This window comes from Typopeltis vanoorti, chromosome 15 (assembly GCF_054136105.1).
Source record: "Typopeltis vanoorti isolate ZY-2024b chromosome 15, IOZ_Tvanoo_1.0, whole genome shotgun sequence".
NCBI lineage: Eukaryota > Metazoa > Arthropoda > Arachnida > Uropygi > Thelyphonidae > Typopeltis > Typopeltis vanoorti.
The window spans coordinates 26179419-26199724 of NC_143563.1; the positions used below are offsets into that span (position 1 = coordinate 26179419).

The window sequence follows — 20306 nt, forward strand, 5'->3', positions numbered from 1 at the left end:
GGCATTAGCTCGCAGTGGATTTGTTTCGTGTAACGATAATTGAAAAAATATTATTCTTTTCATATTTTCAGCAGTGACACTCATCATAATTCAGCCTTGTATCTATAATAAATAAATAATTGTATGTTATTTTAACAAAATAAAATTTACAAAAAAATAGTTCACCAGGCACACGCACCAATAATAAACGTTTCATATCTCACAGAAATAAGGTGCATAAGCTTATTAAAAATACACTGCCGTTTGAGCAGTTACAGTTGGGAATGACGTAATGTGCAATGACGAGCAAATGAATATCAGCGTTAGATCACAGTGCATTTGTTTCATAATCTAAAGCATTAATCGAACAATTCCAATTATTAACTATTCAATCAATGTCAAAACATAAGCTGTAACCTTTAACATGTTGTACTGCATTTATATAATGTTGTAAGCATTGTTATTATTTATAAACACAAACAAAATTTAATTTTTTCATTTTTTCCTTCGGGTGCTGCAGTGTGGCAGTACTTACGTATGGACCGCCACTGAAAAAAAAGTTATAACAAATATGTGAAGTTTATTTTTTTGTTTTTTTATTGTTAAGGTTTGAAAATATGTGGAATGAATTTCCACAATGAGTTATATTGGGGAATTTATGCTATTTTAACAAAGCTGTTATTGCTGGAAGAGGTTAATTAAATATTATGTATAACAGTTATCTACTCACCAGAGCAAACAATACATTCACTATCTTCGTCTTCCTCTATGTGTTTATCCCGCTTTCAATGCAAGGTCCACGTGTTACATTTCTGATGCGACTTTTTGTTAGTACAACCCCCAACTGGCCTGTCGCTGGGGAGGGGGAATATTTTTTTACTGTAGCAGCGTGTGTTCATGGGGCTGGTTTTCCTGCTTGCGGGATGAAAAACCATGCTGTCCACACCCAAGACTGGCTAACTTGGCTATGGCTGAGAAGGATCCTTAAGCTCCTCATGTCGTAGACGGGAATTGAACCTAGGACACTGCTTCACAAGGCATATGGTTGTGAAGCGCATAACCACTAGGCTAACCGCGCGGACCAAACAATACATTCACTACACTACCAAAAAATCCTCATCACAGCTTTGGAGACAATAATATTCTAAAAGAAATTCACTATAGAACTCTCCACTATAAGTTGTTAATGTGATCCCTACAAGTTCTATAATCTGGTGTTGCTTTACTGTGTGTGGGAGGGGGAACACACACAATGAATGCTGGAATAAGCACTGTCACAGTAGTAATTTTATTTATGTAATTTCCACCTACCAAAGGTTGTAAACCTATAATATATTAGTACTGTGAGCAGGCTAAGGATTTTTTCCTCTTTTCATTAATTTTATATATATTTATAAATTTTTTTAATTTATTTTTTGCATAACTAGAAACCCTGCTCTAGAGATCAAGCACAGAACTTTTTCAAGCCTCCAAGAAACTGGGTAGCCTTAAGCCATGTGATGAAATTCATCTCCCATGGTCTCTTACTCAAGGAGTGGATACACTAACCACTATCAACCAGGTTGGATTACTCAGTAAGGTTCGATTCCCCTGAATAAGCTTGTATGTTATCTGCTATTTAGCAATATCAGATTTTCTTAAGATTTTTTTTTTAATTTTTAGAAACAGCCAATTTTGAATAAATAATTAAATACAAGTTCTCTATAATCTGGTGTTGCTGTAGTGTGTGTGTGGAGGGGGACACAATGAATGCTGGATTAAGCATTGTCACAGTAGTAATTTACATTTAGTAAATGTATGTCAACATTTACTACATGTGTAGCAAAAATGCATTATTTCTTGTAATCAGAAATTTTTTTTTACCAATGTTACATACGAAAGAAATCTTTGTGTATACCTGGTCTACCTATAAATACTGTTACAACTTGAAAACAGCGCATAAACCTTTAATCTATCTGTAAATCATTTACACCTTTGAACACATACACAAACCACTTGTATAACATGCATATAGCAACACTCAATGTTTGATATTTGCCCTTCTACCTTCATGTATGCCCGAAGTCTGTGAGGTCACATGTTAATGGTGGCATGCCACTAATACGTGGAAATGGTACCACTGGTCACCTCAAATCCACCTTCAGGCTGGCAATGCTGGGATGTTTCTTGCAGGCCACTCTCTCTCTCTCAAACTCCAACCACAATTTGAAGTTTAATGGATTCAGATCAGGACTTCCAGACAGCCAATCAGATGGTGATATGTGGTCATGCACATTCACCTCCAACCACTGTTGTGTAGTCTGCCTTGTATGCAGGGGCTGAGTCCTGAGTCAGGTGCCAGCACAGTCTTGGTACACTACTTTGGCAGAGGTTTCGCCCTTTCTCGCAGAAATGCAACTTGCAAGACAACAAGAATTGTAGTCTTGTTTACAAGAAGTGATTGTTTTACTTTTGTCTAGCCACCATGTTACTTGTTACACCAGCCAGTAGTGTGCTTGTGAAGTTTGTGCTTCCAAAGAGGAAGCTGAATTATTATTATTATTATTATTCCTGACACCTCCAAGGAGTCATTAGTGTGAGAAAATAACACAACAGCTGTTGCATTGATTAGAACAGGGAAGACATTGTGAAAAGTTGGAAGTTTAGGGGAGAAATATAGTTTAAAGGAATTCTTAAGCTAAGCCAAAAAGGTGGAAAAGAATGTTATGCAAGAAACAAACAGTTACCCCAAAAATTAATGGATGAATTTTTTTAAAAGAAAGCAAAGTTGTATAAAAAAAATGATATATAATTTTTCTGAAGCAATGGACAGTTTCTGATATGTTATGCAGAAAATGAATTCTAGTTAAACATTGTGAACTCATAAGGGATGAACATTTTATACTCAAAAAAGATAAGGAGAAAGTTCCACAAAGAAAAAGGAACTTTAAGATTATCTTTGCATTTCAAGGAAATAGAAAAGGAACTGATATGCTAAAGAAGATATGTAAGAAAATTTTTTTATTTTACTCAAGAAAGGCTGTGCACAAATTATTTTCTTGTTTTAGAAGAAAAACAGGCATGAGCTAAGTAATTATATTTTTTAATAGCCATTATTGAGAAAAGAAGAAAGTGGACTTTATACATTTGAAGTTAACTACATTTGCTTGTGTATTCTCATCAAATCCTGTGATTTTGAGAGAAGACAAGAAATACTGAATAGTGTTTATGTTCTTTAAGCCTGATATTAAGTTTGTGAGCCCTTTCCTCTTTAGGAGATAAAATAATAATATCCTGGATCTAAATCTGAAATATTAACTAAAAAGTTAATTAACCACTCAGGTACATACTACTCTGGTATATGACAATCAGAAGACATACAAGCTAGTCTCAAAATGGGAGTGATGTTGATTTCAAGGTACTTCAAATTTTCCCAATTTTCAAAGTTGGTTTTATGTTTTGTTACAAAACAAAATCAACTTTGAATACATTTGGTGGTAGATATATTCATGAGTTTATGCTTATTCATTTACAGTGACTTAACAGACAGATATCAGTTTCTGATCTCCTGATAAGAAACTGATATCTGTATGTCAAAAGTTCTTCCAGTTCTATTAAAAAAAAAAAAAAAAAACACTGCATAAAAATTTTTAGGTTTTTTTAGAGATGATGATATTAAGAAGAAGGGATCAAGACCCATGGATTATATCCTATGTACACTACTTACTCAAATAAATTTACAATATCATTATCTGAGCTCAGTCAGTCAACATTACTACACAATACCTACAGAAGAAATACCTCCCCCCCCCCCCAATTTCATAAATTAAATACTGTTAAATGAAAGGTTCAGTGATTACATTTTTATTCAACAGTAATGTGAAATTAATAAACACAAAACATTCCAATACTAGGATTATGATTTCTGTTCAGCAACCAAGAAGTGTGCACTACTATATCATGGGAGCAAATGTATATATACTCGTCTGGCAGCCCGTGAAGTTTTAAATGGGGGTGCTGCCTATACAAAATAATTTTAACAAAATTCTTTTTTTTCCTAATAAGTAATCAATTTATTAATAAATAAATCTACAGATTTATTTATTAATAAATTGATTACCGATTAGGAAAAAAAATTTTTTTAAAAATTATTTTGTATAGGCAGCACCCCCATTTAAAACTTCACAGGCCGCCACTGTTAATTACCCAAACCTAACCTAGCCTTAGAAGGGTGGGATGCTCAGATAACAGGCTATTCCTTATACTCTCAAAAACACTCACTGTTAAAAAGCATATTTAAGAATGACTTACCAACTCTTGAATGTAAAACTCCACAGACTTCACGATCATTTAACCTAAGAATACCTCTACCACGTTCTTGCCAGGAGCCATTGCTTTTGTTAAAAGCAAATAATTTACAGTTTATCTGTGTAAAAATAAATTCAGTGTAAATATTTCAATCAAAGCTTGTTAACTTATTTATTATAAGGTAAAATCCATTTCATGAATTCTTTAATGTAAATTCGTATATACACAATTTATTTTTGTAATGGTATGTCATTGCCTCCAGTAGTGTCTCTGCCCTGTAGTGGAAGAAGGGGTTGTACATTTTAATGATCTAGAGAGCTATGCTGGTAGTAACAGTTACTGGTAGGTCCTTCCATGCCAAAGAATAGGAAAAGACAACCTGGAGATTATGATGGGCTGACTACCCATCTAGTGTAAAAGAGTTATGGGAAGGGGGGGATATAAACCACAAACTAATACATTACTGTACAGTAATACCTCAGTTAACACAGTAGATGTATTTGTATTCTAGAACTTCAGTTTGTTACAAGAAACTGCATTACTGAAGGCAGAAATACAAGCAGGAATGATGATATGTTTCTAAAAAAAAAAAAAAAAAAAAAAAAAAAAAAAAAAAAAAATATCGCATATGATAAATCTATTATGAAACATAGCACCAAAACACTACTGTTCTTGAAGGCTTCTTCAACTTCAATAATGCATTTTATAAATTAAAGAAGACAAGAAATTATATTCTTGGTTTCATCCTTTATCCAAGTGTAAGCAAACAAAGCTTGCATGCAAAGTTACTTCATAACTATAATACTATGCATTATATATGTCTGTAAGGATAGGCATGTTGCATTATGAGATACTAAGGTAACTGATGTGAAGTCATTAGCATCTATACAGAAATATCCCAGTCGTGAAGTAACTTCACTTGCAAACTTTGTTTGCATACACTTGGATAAAGGATGAAACCAAGAATATAATTTCTTGGCATCTTTAATTTATAGTATAACCAATGCAGATACAAGCTACTTCCATCTTTGAAAAAACTTTCAACAATATAGCAGAATGGAAGTTTCTTCAACCTCCATTCTGCTATCAGTCAATGCCACCACCTAGATGGCACACACACCTACAAATTGCTCACTCAATAATTCAACTATTTGATTTGGTTCTGTTACTTCCCCATCATCAGCACTTTTTAAGGTCATTCTTCATAAGTCATTCCAGCTTTTATTTGCAACATAGTGAAAGAACTCTTTAGGATTTCTTTTGGCCTCTTCAGCTAGCTTTCTCTCATAATTAGCTTTGGCTTTCCTTAACATACTGGTCACCCTTCTTGCCTTTGCCTTATACTGCTCTGGGCATGGTGATTACCTTTCTTTACAATCCCTCACAACTTTTTCATTGCATGTAACTACTGCTTAATGAAGTTATTCATCCATCTAACTCCTATCTGATTTATCCTTCTGAATCGAGGTATACATTCTGATACTGCTTTCTTCAAACATCCCTTGACCACCTTCCATGCACCAACAACATCTCATCCCCCCCCCCCCCACACACAAATTCTTATGCTATGGAATTGCTGAAAAGCTGACTCCTCAAAATTGTCATATCACCTGCTTCATAATATATATCCCTCTATCTACCCAGTCCTGCATATCTGGCAATCTCCCAGATCAAGACTACATAATACTTTCTCCAAGCAGAGACAGTGTAGCTAGATTGGTTAGTGTTAAGTTCTCATCAGATCCAGCACTCAAACCTCTTGTCCCCTCCATTACATGTTGCCTCAGGTAATTATTTTTCAGCAGCTATATAAATTCTTTTCCAAAAATTTTCTTCCTTGCCTGTGACCATTCCTCCTCCCAATCTATGTCCCCCATAGTTGAAATCCCCCTATAATAATTACTTGACCTGTACTCATCATGCTAATTTGCAAGTGCATGTCATCTATATTTTTCTTTACACCCCCTCCCCCAGATTACAGCAGCAAACAATTACATATTTAGTCTTGCTGGCCTCTATTTCACATCAGATAGCCTCAAATGAACTACCCTCTGAATCCCCCCACCCCAAGATGTACTTCTACTCTTTTTAGCTTTAATTCTTCTATCCTTAGCAACCCTCCCATATCCCGTTTGTCTCCTCTGAAGACATGCCCTTTCACTCTATTCTTATTACCATATCATCCTTAGTCAACCATGTCTCACTAATACCTATAACTTTTGACCAAGTTGTGCTAAACAATGCCAAAAACTCCTCGACCTTATTTCAATTACTTCTGGCATTAGTATACATAAACTGCAATACCCCCTTCATCCCACAATCACCCTTACACCTTGTGTTACTTACAATGCTCACCTGCACTTTTCCCCCAAACACCATTCTAGTTTCTGATTTTTGTGCTTCTTAACCTTCACTGAACAACACTTTCTCAAGACTCCTGATACCAAATCCATTTAGATGCAAGCCATCCTTCCATCAAATTCACAACTTTTACTTTCTCACATGCACTATCAACTCTTTCATGTGTTCTTGCAGAGTGGAGGGCTATCTGCTCAGCCAACTAGCAGAAAGAACTAGTAAGTATTGGTTTATCATATACATGTTATTTATATCATAAATTATGTTTATAGAAGAAAGATCCATGATGTTTGTAATTTTTCTGGTTGTCATCTCTTTGTCTAAGTCTGTTTAAGAACTTGATTAGAGGTGAAAGCTTACTGGTCCAGAATATCTCACCCCCTCTCTTTTTTATGCATTTGCTAGCATCCAATTATGCTGCATTCAGAAGAATATATTCTCCTGAAAAATAGGGATTTACAATAATAAAAAGTTGAGATCTAGAAAAATTTGCTTATATTTGTCAGATATGACAAAAGAATCTTAAAAATTCATTAAAATTTTTAGTGCAAGGTCCTAATAAATTTCAGTAGTTTTGTCATATGTGCCAACAAAGGACACAATGAATACAATGTGGCATATTATCAAAGATTTTCTTGCTAATCCTCTGACCAGATACTTTTCCAAATGTATACTTAAGCAAATTAATGAAAAATATGCTTATTTATATATTTAGTATATCTCAGTTTATATTGACCCATTCTCCTTTAGTTTTAATACTTTTATGACAAGTTGTGGCATAGGGTCTAAGTTCACCCACCCCTTCAAAAAACTGTCTTTTCTATAGATAAGCTTAGGTGTTGGCAGGCTATTTGGCTTAACTCACAATACCAAAAGAACAAAAATAACATAATATTTATTTACAGTAAAACAATGACCCTATAATTAACCAACCCTTGCATGTCAACTGACTTCTAGTAGAGAACCATAATGTAATTGTACTTCAATTATCAGAACTCGCCATTCTGATATGGGAGGGTTGAAATAATGGTAGATTACTGTATTCAGTTGCAAGTATTTTGCTAGTTTTATACCAAGTATCTTCAGACCACAATAAGCAAACAATCTATTAGTGAAAGCATTTTTAAAAATTTTAAGACAACACACAAAGAATTGAAGCCCTAATTTGGTAGAATATCTATTATTGGATAAAGAGAAGTTTACAAGTATTAAGCTGATCTTAAAATTGTCTCCCATATTTTTGATAGATTAACCTCCCAACCAACTGATATGGAGGAAATACTCAGCCCACCTTAGGATTTTTCAAGGATAATCAAAACACCACCAGCATTCGCCTTTTATCATGTAACCCTCCTCCACTGTTAATACCTTAAGAGCAATTATAGAGCCATTAGTGGATTAATCGTTGTGGTGAGAACTTAATATCAATAATTTTTCAGCAGGAACTTATTTGCCTTTGACTTGAAATTGCAACAGATGATTTTTTTCTTTTAGTTTTTATATTTCTATAATATATATGAAAGATATCCTATACAGGTTGATTCAAAATTTATGCTAATTTTAAAGATTTCCAATTGCAACCCCCCCCCCACCTCTCCTCTCCTCTCTGCTCTTGGAACTGAATTATAAAAAACTATCTAATCTTCTAATGGCTTGAAAGTTTTCATAGACAGCATTCAAAATCTATTACTTCATTTTACCTTTTTTTGACAAAAGAAATTAGGCAATAATACTGGTCGAAGCAGGTACTTTTAGGTTCAATTAATTTCTTTGCAATCTACAATCATTGTTCAGGTTTTTGCCAAAACTATTTTAAATCTTAAAAATACTATGCTATATTTTCACCATTTAAAAACTGTTTACATGTATGCCACAAAAAAGAGTTCAGTAGTGTAAAAATTCCAAATATTACCTACATTTTCTGTTGCTGGTTGTCATTTCTGAAATAAGCCATGTCTTAGAAGTACAGGCAACCCTCGTGTAACATGATACTTATACAACGCGGTTTTGATATAATGCGCTCTACAAATTGTAGTAACCCTGTTCAATGCGGTTCCGATATAACACAGTCTACAAACTGTAGTAACCCTTTATCTTTTCATACATTTTTCACCGCACGGCTTAAAATCAAATTTTATCTTCGTTAAATTTGCTTCCCCCTGTATCGCACATGTAGCGAATTTATACTAGGGAAATACCCTTTAGCAAGCATGTACATCAACTGTTTATCATACAAAGTGTTTATTGTTGAAAATTGTCTTCATTTTCTGCCAGGAAAGCGCATTAAAAATCACAAGTGTGTTAATCTCAAGCTGAGCACTTTATTTTCTGGCGAGTTACATAATTAATATGTAATGCTATTTTTATTTAAAAAAATTATTTTTCTAGTAATGGCCACTAAAACTGCAACGAAAGGGATAAAACAACATTGAAAAAAAAATCCATTTCTCTCGAAGAGAAAATTAAAATTTTCCTATGAAATGGCTCAACAAATCTACCATACTGTTTATTGGTGGGCCAGCAAAAAGGCATGGGTTACAGCTAGCATGTTTGAAAATTGGGAATCAAGTGTTTTGTACCCAATGTAGAAATTTACATACACAAAAAAAGAATATCGATTTCAGAATTCTACTTTTAGATAACACACCAGACCACCCAACAAATTTAAGACACCCGAATATTAAAATAACTTTTTTGCCACCTAATACTGCTACTTCACTTATTCAACCACTCGACCAAAGAATAATATCAACATTTAAGTCATATTATATTCGTCGAACATTCAATTAATTTCGAAAAAAATGGAATCTAACCCAAACATGGCACTGCCTCAAGCGTGGAAAAAGTTTTCAACTGAAGTGTGTGAAAATTATTTCACTGTCCATTAAGGAATTACAACCCCCTACACTGGATGTTTGCTGGAAAAAAATATGGCCTGACACTGCTCCAGAACAAAAGCTCGCACCGCCAGTGGATGCTGAGCTAAGTCGTATAATAAACCTCACACACATTTTTGGTGGAGAGGGCTTTTGCAATATGGTTGAAAACGAAATGAGCGAATTAATTGATGGAGGAAAATAGATTTAAATGAGGAGGAACTGGTGCAATTAATAAATGATGTCGAACCAAATGATGGGGTAAAGTTCTGCCGAAGATTCTGATTATGATGAATCCATTAAAGAATTCAGTTTAAAGAAATTAGCAGAAGGATTGGACTTGGCAAGAAAGTTAGGAAGTTATTTTTACAGATAATGATCCCTCAATGGAGTGCTCCGGAAAATTCCCGAGACAATTGGATATTTGTTTAGCTCCATATTATGAACTTTATAAAATATTGCAGCATAGTGGTAAGCAAGGTCTTATTACTGACTTCTTGATAACTAAACGAGCCAAAGTATGCAATGAGAATTATACAAATGATGTCCAAGAGATTTCAAGTGATGATGGCCACTGGTAAATAAAGACCATCTACGAAATGTTCGTTTTGAAGACAGTGATGACGATTAAAATATGCACTTTATTTTATTTTGTCTAAAACATTTATGCATTATGTGCAATGAAGTTTACGTACAATTTGTATTTTTATAAGTTTATACTATGCATTTGATTCACAGTTTATATATATTCTTAACTTACATAAATTACCTGAATTAAATAAAAAAATACTTTTATTGGATATGTCGTTGTTTATATAATTAAAAAAAAACGACTTCAGAACATAACCCTACTTTTTCTATGTGATCTGAGTCTCACATAACACGATTTTTATAATGCGGCATTTCTATGGAACCTAACATCTGCATTATACGAGGATTACCTGCACTACATAACGATCCTCTCAGCTGGAGGAAAAGGCTAAATGCTCAGATTACTCTCACTGCTACCGAGAAAGAAAGAACACTTCCCAAGATGTCACACTAAAGAGCCTCAAAGCAGTAGAGCAAAATACATCAGCAATGTCTTGTTGCATTTTCAAATGATTAACAGACATCCTAAACAGAAATACTGATATTTTAATTTATAGTAATCGCAGTTTCACTTTTGTTATTGAAAAATTATAAGTTATTTGATACAATTATCTTGGAAAGAAAGGAAGGATTTGAATTTTCAAAAGCATTACATAAGCGATCAACTTTTTTTTGTGGGGGGAGGAGGATGTGTACGTGTGTGTGTGTGGGGGGGGGGGTATCCACCTATTCAACCTGCAGATGTATCATATAATTTATTTTCAAAACTCTTCACATAATTGTTACAAATGTAAATCAGTTTGGGAGCATGCTCATACATTTTAGTTTTTAAAATTTAAAAACATTTTAAAAAGTAGTAAAACTAAAGGACTCGCTGGATAGATTATATCCAAAACCTTGGGTGGACACGTTTGGGAATCCCACCAGAATAGAATCCCACCTGAGCTTGGTGGCAGAGGATCGTGACCATTGGAAGTTCCTCTTGCAGCTGTTGCACCCACAACCCAATTAGGAAAGGTGGGCCATGAAGATGTATGTATGTAAAAGTAAAGCTACTTCAAAAATGCCAAGTATCTAACTAGCCGTAAAGGTTTTTGTAAAAATGTGCAGTGATTTATTGTTTGTACTACAAGAAACTACCAGACAATAATAAGATGGAAAATATGTATTTTCTTTTTCATTGAGTGACTGTGTCAGAAAGAAATGTTATTTACAATGTTCTCTCTCTCTCTTTTTTTTTTTTTTTTTGAAAAAAGTGCACAATTATTTTCTTGCTATTTTTCAAATAAACATCAGAAATAATTATAAAAATGACATTAACTGTAGAAGAGTTGCAATCTTTATGACCTATAGACTTAGAAGAGTGAACTGTTAAAACATTTTGGTTGTTTCCAAGAGATATATTCACTTTGGATGAGGTGTTACTGAAAACATTGTGGAAGTTGTGTGCTAATTTCCAAAGCTTGAGTTAAACAATTTTAAAATATTCTGGGAAAAAAAAAAACCTATCAAGCAACATTTATTAAAATAAATATGGCTAATGTTACTTTTTTGCACTATTCTGATAGATGGAAATACACGTCTTATGTCATTATGCTTACAGATTTAAATACACCATTGTTGTTTGAGAACAACTCTTTCTACTTTTATGAACAAGATATGTTAAATTGCATTACATTCTTATTTTAAGGGTAATTTTAAAATACTACAAATTCATATTTAATAGTATTACAAATGAACTTGCAGTGGACAAATGAATCATATTATTATTATTTGTAAAGTGATCATAAAAAATGCTACTGTACTGTAATATAAAACTTAAAAAAATAATACAGTGGGAAAGTTAATTTTAGTAAAATATTTAGTTTGTTACTTAAATTAAGGGGATATTAAATCCCGCATAGTTTTAAAACCGAATAAGAAACTCAAAGATCAAAATGAGAGAGTTTCTTGCCGATTATAGTAAACTATAAAGTATCGGCGACACTAGCGTTAGCCAATGCAAGTGATCCTAGTACATAGTACAATACCAGGGCCTCCCTCCATAATGTAATAACAGCATACATTTCCTAGGAAATGTGTTTTTACATTATGGAAAAACCTAAGAATAGCGATCTGAACTCCCTCCACCTTTGCAACGAGTTGCCCTGGTATTGTACTACGTACTAGGATCACTTGCATTGGCTAACGCTAGTGTCACCGATACTTTATAGTTTACTATAATCGGCAAGAAACTCTCTGATTCCGATCTTTGAGTTTCTTATTCGGTTTTAAAACTATGCGGGATTTAATATCCCCTTAATTTAAGTAATGTTTACATTGCCGAAATGAAGCTTATTAGCTCTTTATACTTAAGTATTTAGTTTGTATTTACCTGTATTGTTGAGAATTCCGATTTAATAAAATTGCATAGTTCAGTAATAACTTAATTTGCGTAAAAAATATCACTTTCTTGTAAACAACACACAAAAAAAGTTTCACAAAATAACACAAAAAAAGCTTTTTTTTAAATTTCTTTTTAAAAAAGTCACTGATTTTCTTTTGCTTCTTGGAAGCTAAACTTTTTTCGAATGCTTCTTCTCGGAGCTGCATTAGCAATAAAGTTTTGTAGAATGGCGTATCATTCTGCTTAGCCCATTCTATACACATATTAAAACTGTCAACTGCTTCTTCGTGTTTTACTTTTTTTTCTTAGAGTTCTTTATCGTCATATTTATAATTTAAGCATCTGATTTGATTTCGAATTCACTTTCGGTTCTACCTGTAATCCATTCTGTGCAATCTGTTTGTGAAATTTCAACATCTGGATTTATATTTTTAACCAAATTATGCCCGTTTTGAATATCTGCTTTTTGTCTATCACTCTAGTTATCTTCGTAAATTCTAGAAGGCCACAGTTTTTTCCATGACGCTCGACAGCGGTGATTCATGCCAACAATACAGTACGTACTGTACAGTATAAAAAAGCAAACATGAACACACAATAAAAACAAAACAGGCATACAGTGTAACCATACAATTGACAGTATGAAAAATATATATATACTGTAATAATAATAAAATAAATAATAATAGTTAAAATAATAATTATTAAATAAAAATAATAGCACACAAAATAATATGTAATAAATAAAAAAAAATTTTCTTTCAAACCGCAGTTCAGATTGCTGGAGGGTTTGGACTAAAGAGGTTCGGATTAGCGAGATACTATTGCAATAACTGTTTCTCGTTGTAAAACATATTGTGAAATTATCTCAGGCATATCCTAAAAAGAATTGATTTAAATTTTGTTTGTTTTGAAGTATTCCAATAACAACTGCTCATAGTAACAATTATAAATATCTACTTTTTTTTTTATCATTTCGTATTTCATACTTTTCATAGCATGTATTTCACATTTCAGTATCTGAAATCTATAATCTCATTTTACCTGCCAAGAAATAAAATGAAATAATTATTTTCTTAACCATATCCATGCTATCTTTACAGGTTGATTATTCCAACCACTACCTTCTTTTCTATCTGGGTCCCAATATTCAGGGAATACTGATTGTTGTTACTTTTTACAAAGTTTACCTGTTATTGTCCATTACTTAAAACATCTTATCTTTATGTCATGAAAGTTAGATATGATGGGTAATCGGGGTGGAGTGGGGAATTAGTCAAGGGCAAAATCCATTTCCATTGTGAAAAATTTGGAAATGAAATTATACTTTTGATGCATTTACCTATACATAATTTGAACGAAAACTATAAACTGACAGAAAAAAAATATATATATATATATATATAACAATTTACATTATAACTATTGATTTCAATTTGTAATGAGTAATTCTGGAAAACCAAGAAAGTTGAAGGTTAAAGAACTGCAAATTATTATAAGTAATTTGCAGTTCTATATGATTTGTGATATGATTAAAGATTTTGTACAGCAATCTCTTGATTAGTGCGCTCTTTAAAACAGGCGCATTAATTGAAAACGCACTAATCGAGTATAATAACCGATGGGAAAATGTATAATTTATTCCTCAGATTTCTTTTTTAAACCTTAATTTTTTTTATAAAAGAATTAGGGCATGTCTCAGAGTCTAGTTAAAGGAAAACCATGAAGCTGAAAGACAATAAAAAATATTCAGAATATAAATTTATTATTCTACTTCTTAACAAAGAATTGAGCTAAAGTAGTTTGGCAGGCATTTTGTTTCTTTCTTTCATACAACCAATGGTATGGCCGTATTGCCTCTTCTGCAAATTTTACTGCTTCTCTCTTCATCAGGGTCAGCCTCTAAGAATTGCTGCTTAAAAACTTCGATTGTACGAAAAATATTTTCAAATTGTTTCTGTGAAATTTCTCTTTTGGCTGACTATCAGTTGTTAAATTTCCTTCATATTCTTCGGGATCTTCCTGCTGTGCATCTAAATTTAGCAGGTCGAATCACTCAATTCTTCTGAATGATACTTAACTCGTGGAAGTTATCGTTGAAGAGGAGAAAGAAATGAAGGACGTACAAATTGGTCGCCAACACATGAAAGCACGTGCTTTATAGATAAAATTTCCCAACTGTTATACAAGCAAAATAGTTACCACTTTAAAAACTACAATGATCATAAAAAAGAAGTTAATTTTCCGACGTGTAATAATAAACAACTCATCCCAGAAGATGGATTGATTACCCTATTATCGGAATGAATTCTCCTTTTTGTGAAATGCACAGAAGTGTCTCGAATCTGTGGGCGTACTATAGCAGACGACATACATTTTGGCAGTAAAAATTTGGAACATAGTATATATAGTGTACATGGAAGTAGTGTAGTATGCCATTAAAAATAACGTCGCAAAATGTTTTAAATCGGTAACTAAATTATTTCATTCTGGTGAGTGATAAAATAGTTAGCCATAAAAATGTAGATAGAAAATTTTTAAAATCTGTAACATTTATTTTTAAGATGTATATAGGCGCACTAATCGAATTTGGGTATCCAAAAAAAAAAAAAAAAAATGACACACTAATCGGCAGAGCACTAATCGAGGGATTACTGTATTGTTCTCTATAAAGCAAACCATAAAAATGCAGACCTTCATGCAATCTGTGAAGTATTCTTTGAACTATGATTATGAATTAAAAAAAAAAATAAAACTTAACCCTAGACTTCTCACCCTTTTTTTAGACATCATCACTGCTCATCTGGAGTATGCTAATCACCCCACGACATTTCTCCCCCCCCCTTCCCCACTATAGGTAATTGAAATTGTTATTGTGTTTAGATAGCCCAAGCTATTAACAGAGTTTACCTACTACGATATTTCAAAAGGAGAAAAAGGAAAGGAAAATAAAAAATAAAATACAATATTATATAATTTTAAATTTTTACTGATATTTACCAAGTGTCATACTTTCTAACGAAAACAAACAAACAAAAAATGAATATATCGTAATTTTTCTTGTGCAAATGTTTTGTTAGGTTTCGATTAAAATGTACATATAGAAAAAAATACCTTACAATACAAATGACGAACTTATTTACACAAAACAATGAGTGTCAAAAATTGCTGTTTGGTTTAGTAACATAAAACCAAACAGCAATTTTTGACACTCAAAAATAAAACATTTTTCTACCATGGGAATGATTTGTAGTTGGTAAACCTAATAAAAGTTTAAAAAAAATACTAAAATGCATCAAAATCAGTTTATAAGCCATGTAGAACGTTAATTCTTTCTAGCACATTCATCACAAATGTCTTTCCTGTGATCTGCACACACAAAAATGTCACATACTGAACAACGGACTTTGGTTTTCCGATCCTTGGCTCGGGGCAGATCTGACATCTAGCTTGCTTCTTCACTTTTTGTTCTAGAGATCCCTCAGCAGGACCATCATTGGTGTCTTCATCGGCTTGGATGCTCAGAACTTTCTTTATGATATTCGTAAGTTCTCCGGACAGTGGCTGAGCCTTTTCATGTGTGGTGTCGCAAGATTCAAGCCCAAATTCTTCAAGTATTGGCACCTAAGCATCTTTTTCTTAGTTGCTGACTGGAGAATTATCTACGAGTTGATTTCTGCTTGATCCAGCATTCCATAAAAATAGAACAGAGGCCATCTTCTGGTTTTGCGGTTTTTTGTGTAGTCGTCGAAACTGCAACGCGCCACCTTTTGTGTTGTTATAAAAAAGTAACTTCTGGTTGCTTAGAGACTTCAACTTTCTTGTCACTGTACATTGATAGCAACAGCTGTGGTACCTAACACAAAGTTAACACACACTAATGCTCACCGGGGTATGCTATCATCTTACAGAATGACATATACTTCATGAACTACACTCACTCACTGACTGATGTGGAGAACGATTGTTGATTAGAGTATAGCTGGGTGGGAGAAGCACTATGCACATCTGCAACTAATTTGTAGAAGAAAATGGAGTCGTCTAGGGTAACACATCACCCCGGGGAGCATTGTAGGGTTAATTTGGAACATATGGATTTTTTTTTTTTTTTGTAATGTGGATCTTCATTAATTTATAAACAAACTAATTGTTTCACAAAAATAATTATTTTAATCAAATATGCGATTAGACACAATTAGCACAAAAAAAATTGATAATGACATAGCTTCTCCTAGGTGATACAGTATTTAAGTGAAGAAAAAATGAAAGGATTTATTTTGTCCTGACATTAAAAACTATAACTATATGATAAAAGAAATACCTATACTTGTAGGTATTTAACCTATGTAAATATAACTGAGATTCCAGTTACCCAACATACAACAAGAAACTGAGTTTCTTGCTACAGGTAACTAAGATGCAGCCATGAATGCGAGTTAATCTGGTTAAGTGTTCTCCTCAACAAGGATTACTGCACCTTATAATGGAGATGAAGGCCGACTAGCACTTCACTTCTTATCCATATTTTATAAGAAAGAATATATTGGATTTATTTGACATTAATTAATACAATTAATAATGGTGTTAATACAATTAAATGAAACTGACTAGTTTCGGCACATATACTTGTGGCCTCTTCTGGGTTAGGATTAGGACGAAAAAAAAAAGAAAAAAAAAATACAATAAAGGGCATAACATTCCTAAAACACAGAAATATATAGGAATCATTATAGTAAGTTAAAAACAGAAAACACATGGAACATGAAAGCTGGCATGGGTTAGCCATTGTGAGTGACAGTGCATAAAGTTAGTCTGATGCATGAAAAGATCTAATAAGCAATTTCCAAATATCACATAGGATCTAGAAAGATTTTTTACCTTGGGTTTATTATATGTTAAAGACACTTGGTTTTAACCCTTTTCCCAAGGAAGCATCCTTCCTTGGGAAAATGATTAAAACCAAGTACAGTAGTACCTTGGATTGCGAGTAACTTTGTCTGCGAGTGTTTTGCAAGACGAGCAAAATTTTCTAATAAATTTTAACTTGATAAACGAGCGAGGTCTTGCAATACGAGTATTACCTATATGTTTTGTCTGCCGAGTGTCACGTGATCACAAGCCACTCGAGGTTGTGGGTAATCGTCTCGCATGCTCAGTCTCAGTCGGCATACCTCATTCGTATAGTCAACATTCGTGCTAGCGTTGTGACAACGTGTGTGTGTGCGTAAAGCATTTTTTATTTTGCGGCCAAATGTAGTGACTGTTCTTCATTAACTGTACTATGACAATGGCCTCAATGAAGAAAAGGGTTGAAAAAGAAGGTAAGAAGAAGGAGACGGTTACAGTGGAAGTTAAGAAGGAAATCATCGGGAAGCACGAACAAGGTATGCAAGTAGCCGCCATCGCAAGATTTTATAAGAAGTCCTTTTAGAAGATGTCAACGATTTGCACAGTATTAAAGAAGAACTAAGGGGGGCTAGATGTAGCAAAAGGAGTCACAAGAGTATCAAAGCAATGGCCATGTATTCTGGAAGATGTATAAAAGTTGCTTTTGGTGTGGATAAACGAGAAGCAACTAGCAGGTGATACTATGACCGAGAACTTGATCTGTGAGAAGGCAAAGGCCTTGTATGCCGACCTCTTAAGTAAACTGCCAGGTACTCTACAGAAAACGAAGAAGGCTTCAAGGCAAGCAGGGGATGGTTTGTTAACTTTAAGAGGAGAAGTGGCATCCATAGTGTTGTGAGGCACTGAGAGGCTGCGAGTTCGGATGAAAAGGCAGTTCGTTGCCGAGTTCCAGAAGCTCATGGTTTCCGAGTGTTACTTGCTGCAGCAAGTTTTTAATTGTGATGAGACGGAGCTTTTTTGGAAAAAGATGCCAAAGAGGATCTACATTACAGCAGAAGAGAATGCAATGCTCGGTCACAAGCCTATGAAAGACCATCTCACTCTCTTGTTGTGCACTAATGCAAGAGGTGATTTCAAAGTCAAGCCCCTGCTCGTGTATCATTCTGAGAATCCACAAGCCTTCAAGAAATGCAAGGTGCAGAAGAGCCAGTTAAATGTTATGTGGAGGTCCAACAGCAAGGCTTGGGTCACTCGTATCTTGTTCGTTGAGTGGATTAACGAGGTCTTCGGTCTGGCAGTGAAGGAATACCTTTTAGAAAAAAAATTGCCACTCAAAGTCTTGCTGGTTATGGATAATGCTCCTGCTCATCCTACAGGATGACTTACTGGAAGAATTCGAGTTCATTAAGGTCAAGTTCCTTCCTCCCAACACTATTCCATTACTCCAGCCCATGGATCAGCAGGTCATTTCGAACTTTAAAAAGCTTTACATCAAGGAACTACTTCAGCAATGCTTCGAGGTGACAGACGGAACTAACCTTACCCTCTGAGAGTTTTGGAAAAATCATTTCCACATCGTAAACTGTGTCAAGATCATCGATAAAGCCTGGGATGGGGGTCACCAAGAGAACCCTTAATTCTGCTTGGAGAAAATTGTGGTCTGATTGCGTTGAGGGGTTTGCTCATGAACAGGAGCTGCCAGTTGTCGATGAAATTGTGTCCTTGGGGAAGACCATGGGACTGCAGGTGACTGAGGACGACATTCAAGAGCTGGTGGAGGAACATGGCCAAGAGTTTACCACTGACGAACTGATGGATCTGCATCGTGAGCAACAGCAAGAGGTTATGGAGGAGATCTCATCTGAGGAGCAGGAGCAGAAAAAGACAGAGACATCCCTCTCTTCAAATGAGATTAGGGAGGTATGTAAAATGTGGGAAACAGTGCAAAATTTTGTAGAAAAGCACCACCCGAGTAAGGCTGTGGCAGTGCGAGCAATGAACCTGTTTAACGACAATTTTGCCTCAAAAGGAGGCAAAAGCAAGTGTCATTGGATAATTTCCTTGTTAAAGTCGCACAAAAAGAAAAAGAGTCAACAGATAGCAGTGATTTCCGTTAGTGACAATGAAAGTCGTACTACCCAATACAATTATGTAATATGTAATTGTAATGTAATTAATAAATTCGATTACTTTATGTATGTTACGTTTAAATAATAAAAATATAAAAAGGTATACATATATAAGGTATATGAAGGTATATGTATTTTGTATTAATCATTTTTATATGAATATTTTTGAGTTTTGGAACGAATCATCTGAGTTTCCATTATTTCTTATGGGGAAATTCGCTTTGATATATGAGTGCTTTGGATTACAAGCACGTTTCCGGAACGAATTATGCTCGCAAACCAAGGTACCATTGTATAAAATTTCTTGGTATCTTTAACGTATCGCATAGGATCATTCCTTGGTTTTTACTGAGTGTGCCTTGTGAGCAGATGACTATAGTAGATTCTTTTATGTTACAGTCAGTGAAGTTGTTTTCTATGTAAAGCATAGAGCTCTTATCCCATTCAATGTTATGGTGTGTGTGTGTGTGTGTGTGTGTGTGTGTGTGTGTGTGTGTGTGTGTGTGAAATGAAAAGCTAGGCCTGAGCTGTCTTCTCTATTGCTCTTTTTTGTCTGATTATCCATCTCCAATCTGCTATTTTGTCTGATTTCCTAACTTCTAGATGTCGGCCTTATGTAAGAAAGGCCACAAGAACATGGAATGTTATAAACTTCAGGATGTTTGTTGAAGGGGTTGTGGTCTTTAGGTGAAACCTTATATAGTCAAAGCAAGCTTAAAAGCCACTCATATGTCATGAGATTTGAGGAGGCTGGTGATCTTGAGAGAAAGTCTACCAATATTAGGGATGAAAACACAGAAGTTCTGTAGAGAATGTCAGGATTTTGTTGTGGAGCAGGAGAATAGTGTTCTT

The 20306-nt window shown here is 34.2% G+C and overlaps 1 protein-coding gene across 5 annotated transcripts in view; it reads right to left on the reverse strand.

Moving 5' to 3' along the window:
• RanBP3 (ran-binding protein 3) overlaps nt 1–20306 on the reverse strand; it is a 282159-nt gene that overhangs the window by 50053 nt on the left and 211800 nt on the right. For all 5 annotated transcript variants that reach the window (XM_090404725.1, XM_090404727.1, XM_090404724.1 and 2 more), the window contains one exon: nt 4270–4384. In XM_090404725.1, the coding sequence (XP_090260851.1) occupies nt 4270–4384 (115 nt within the window). The remainder of the gene's footprint in view (nt 1–4269; nt 4385–20306) is intronic.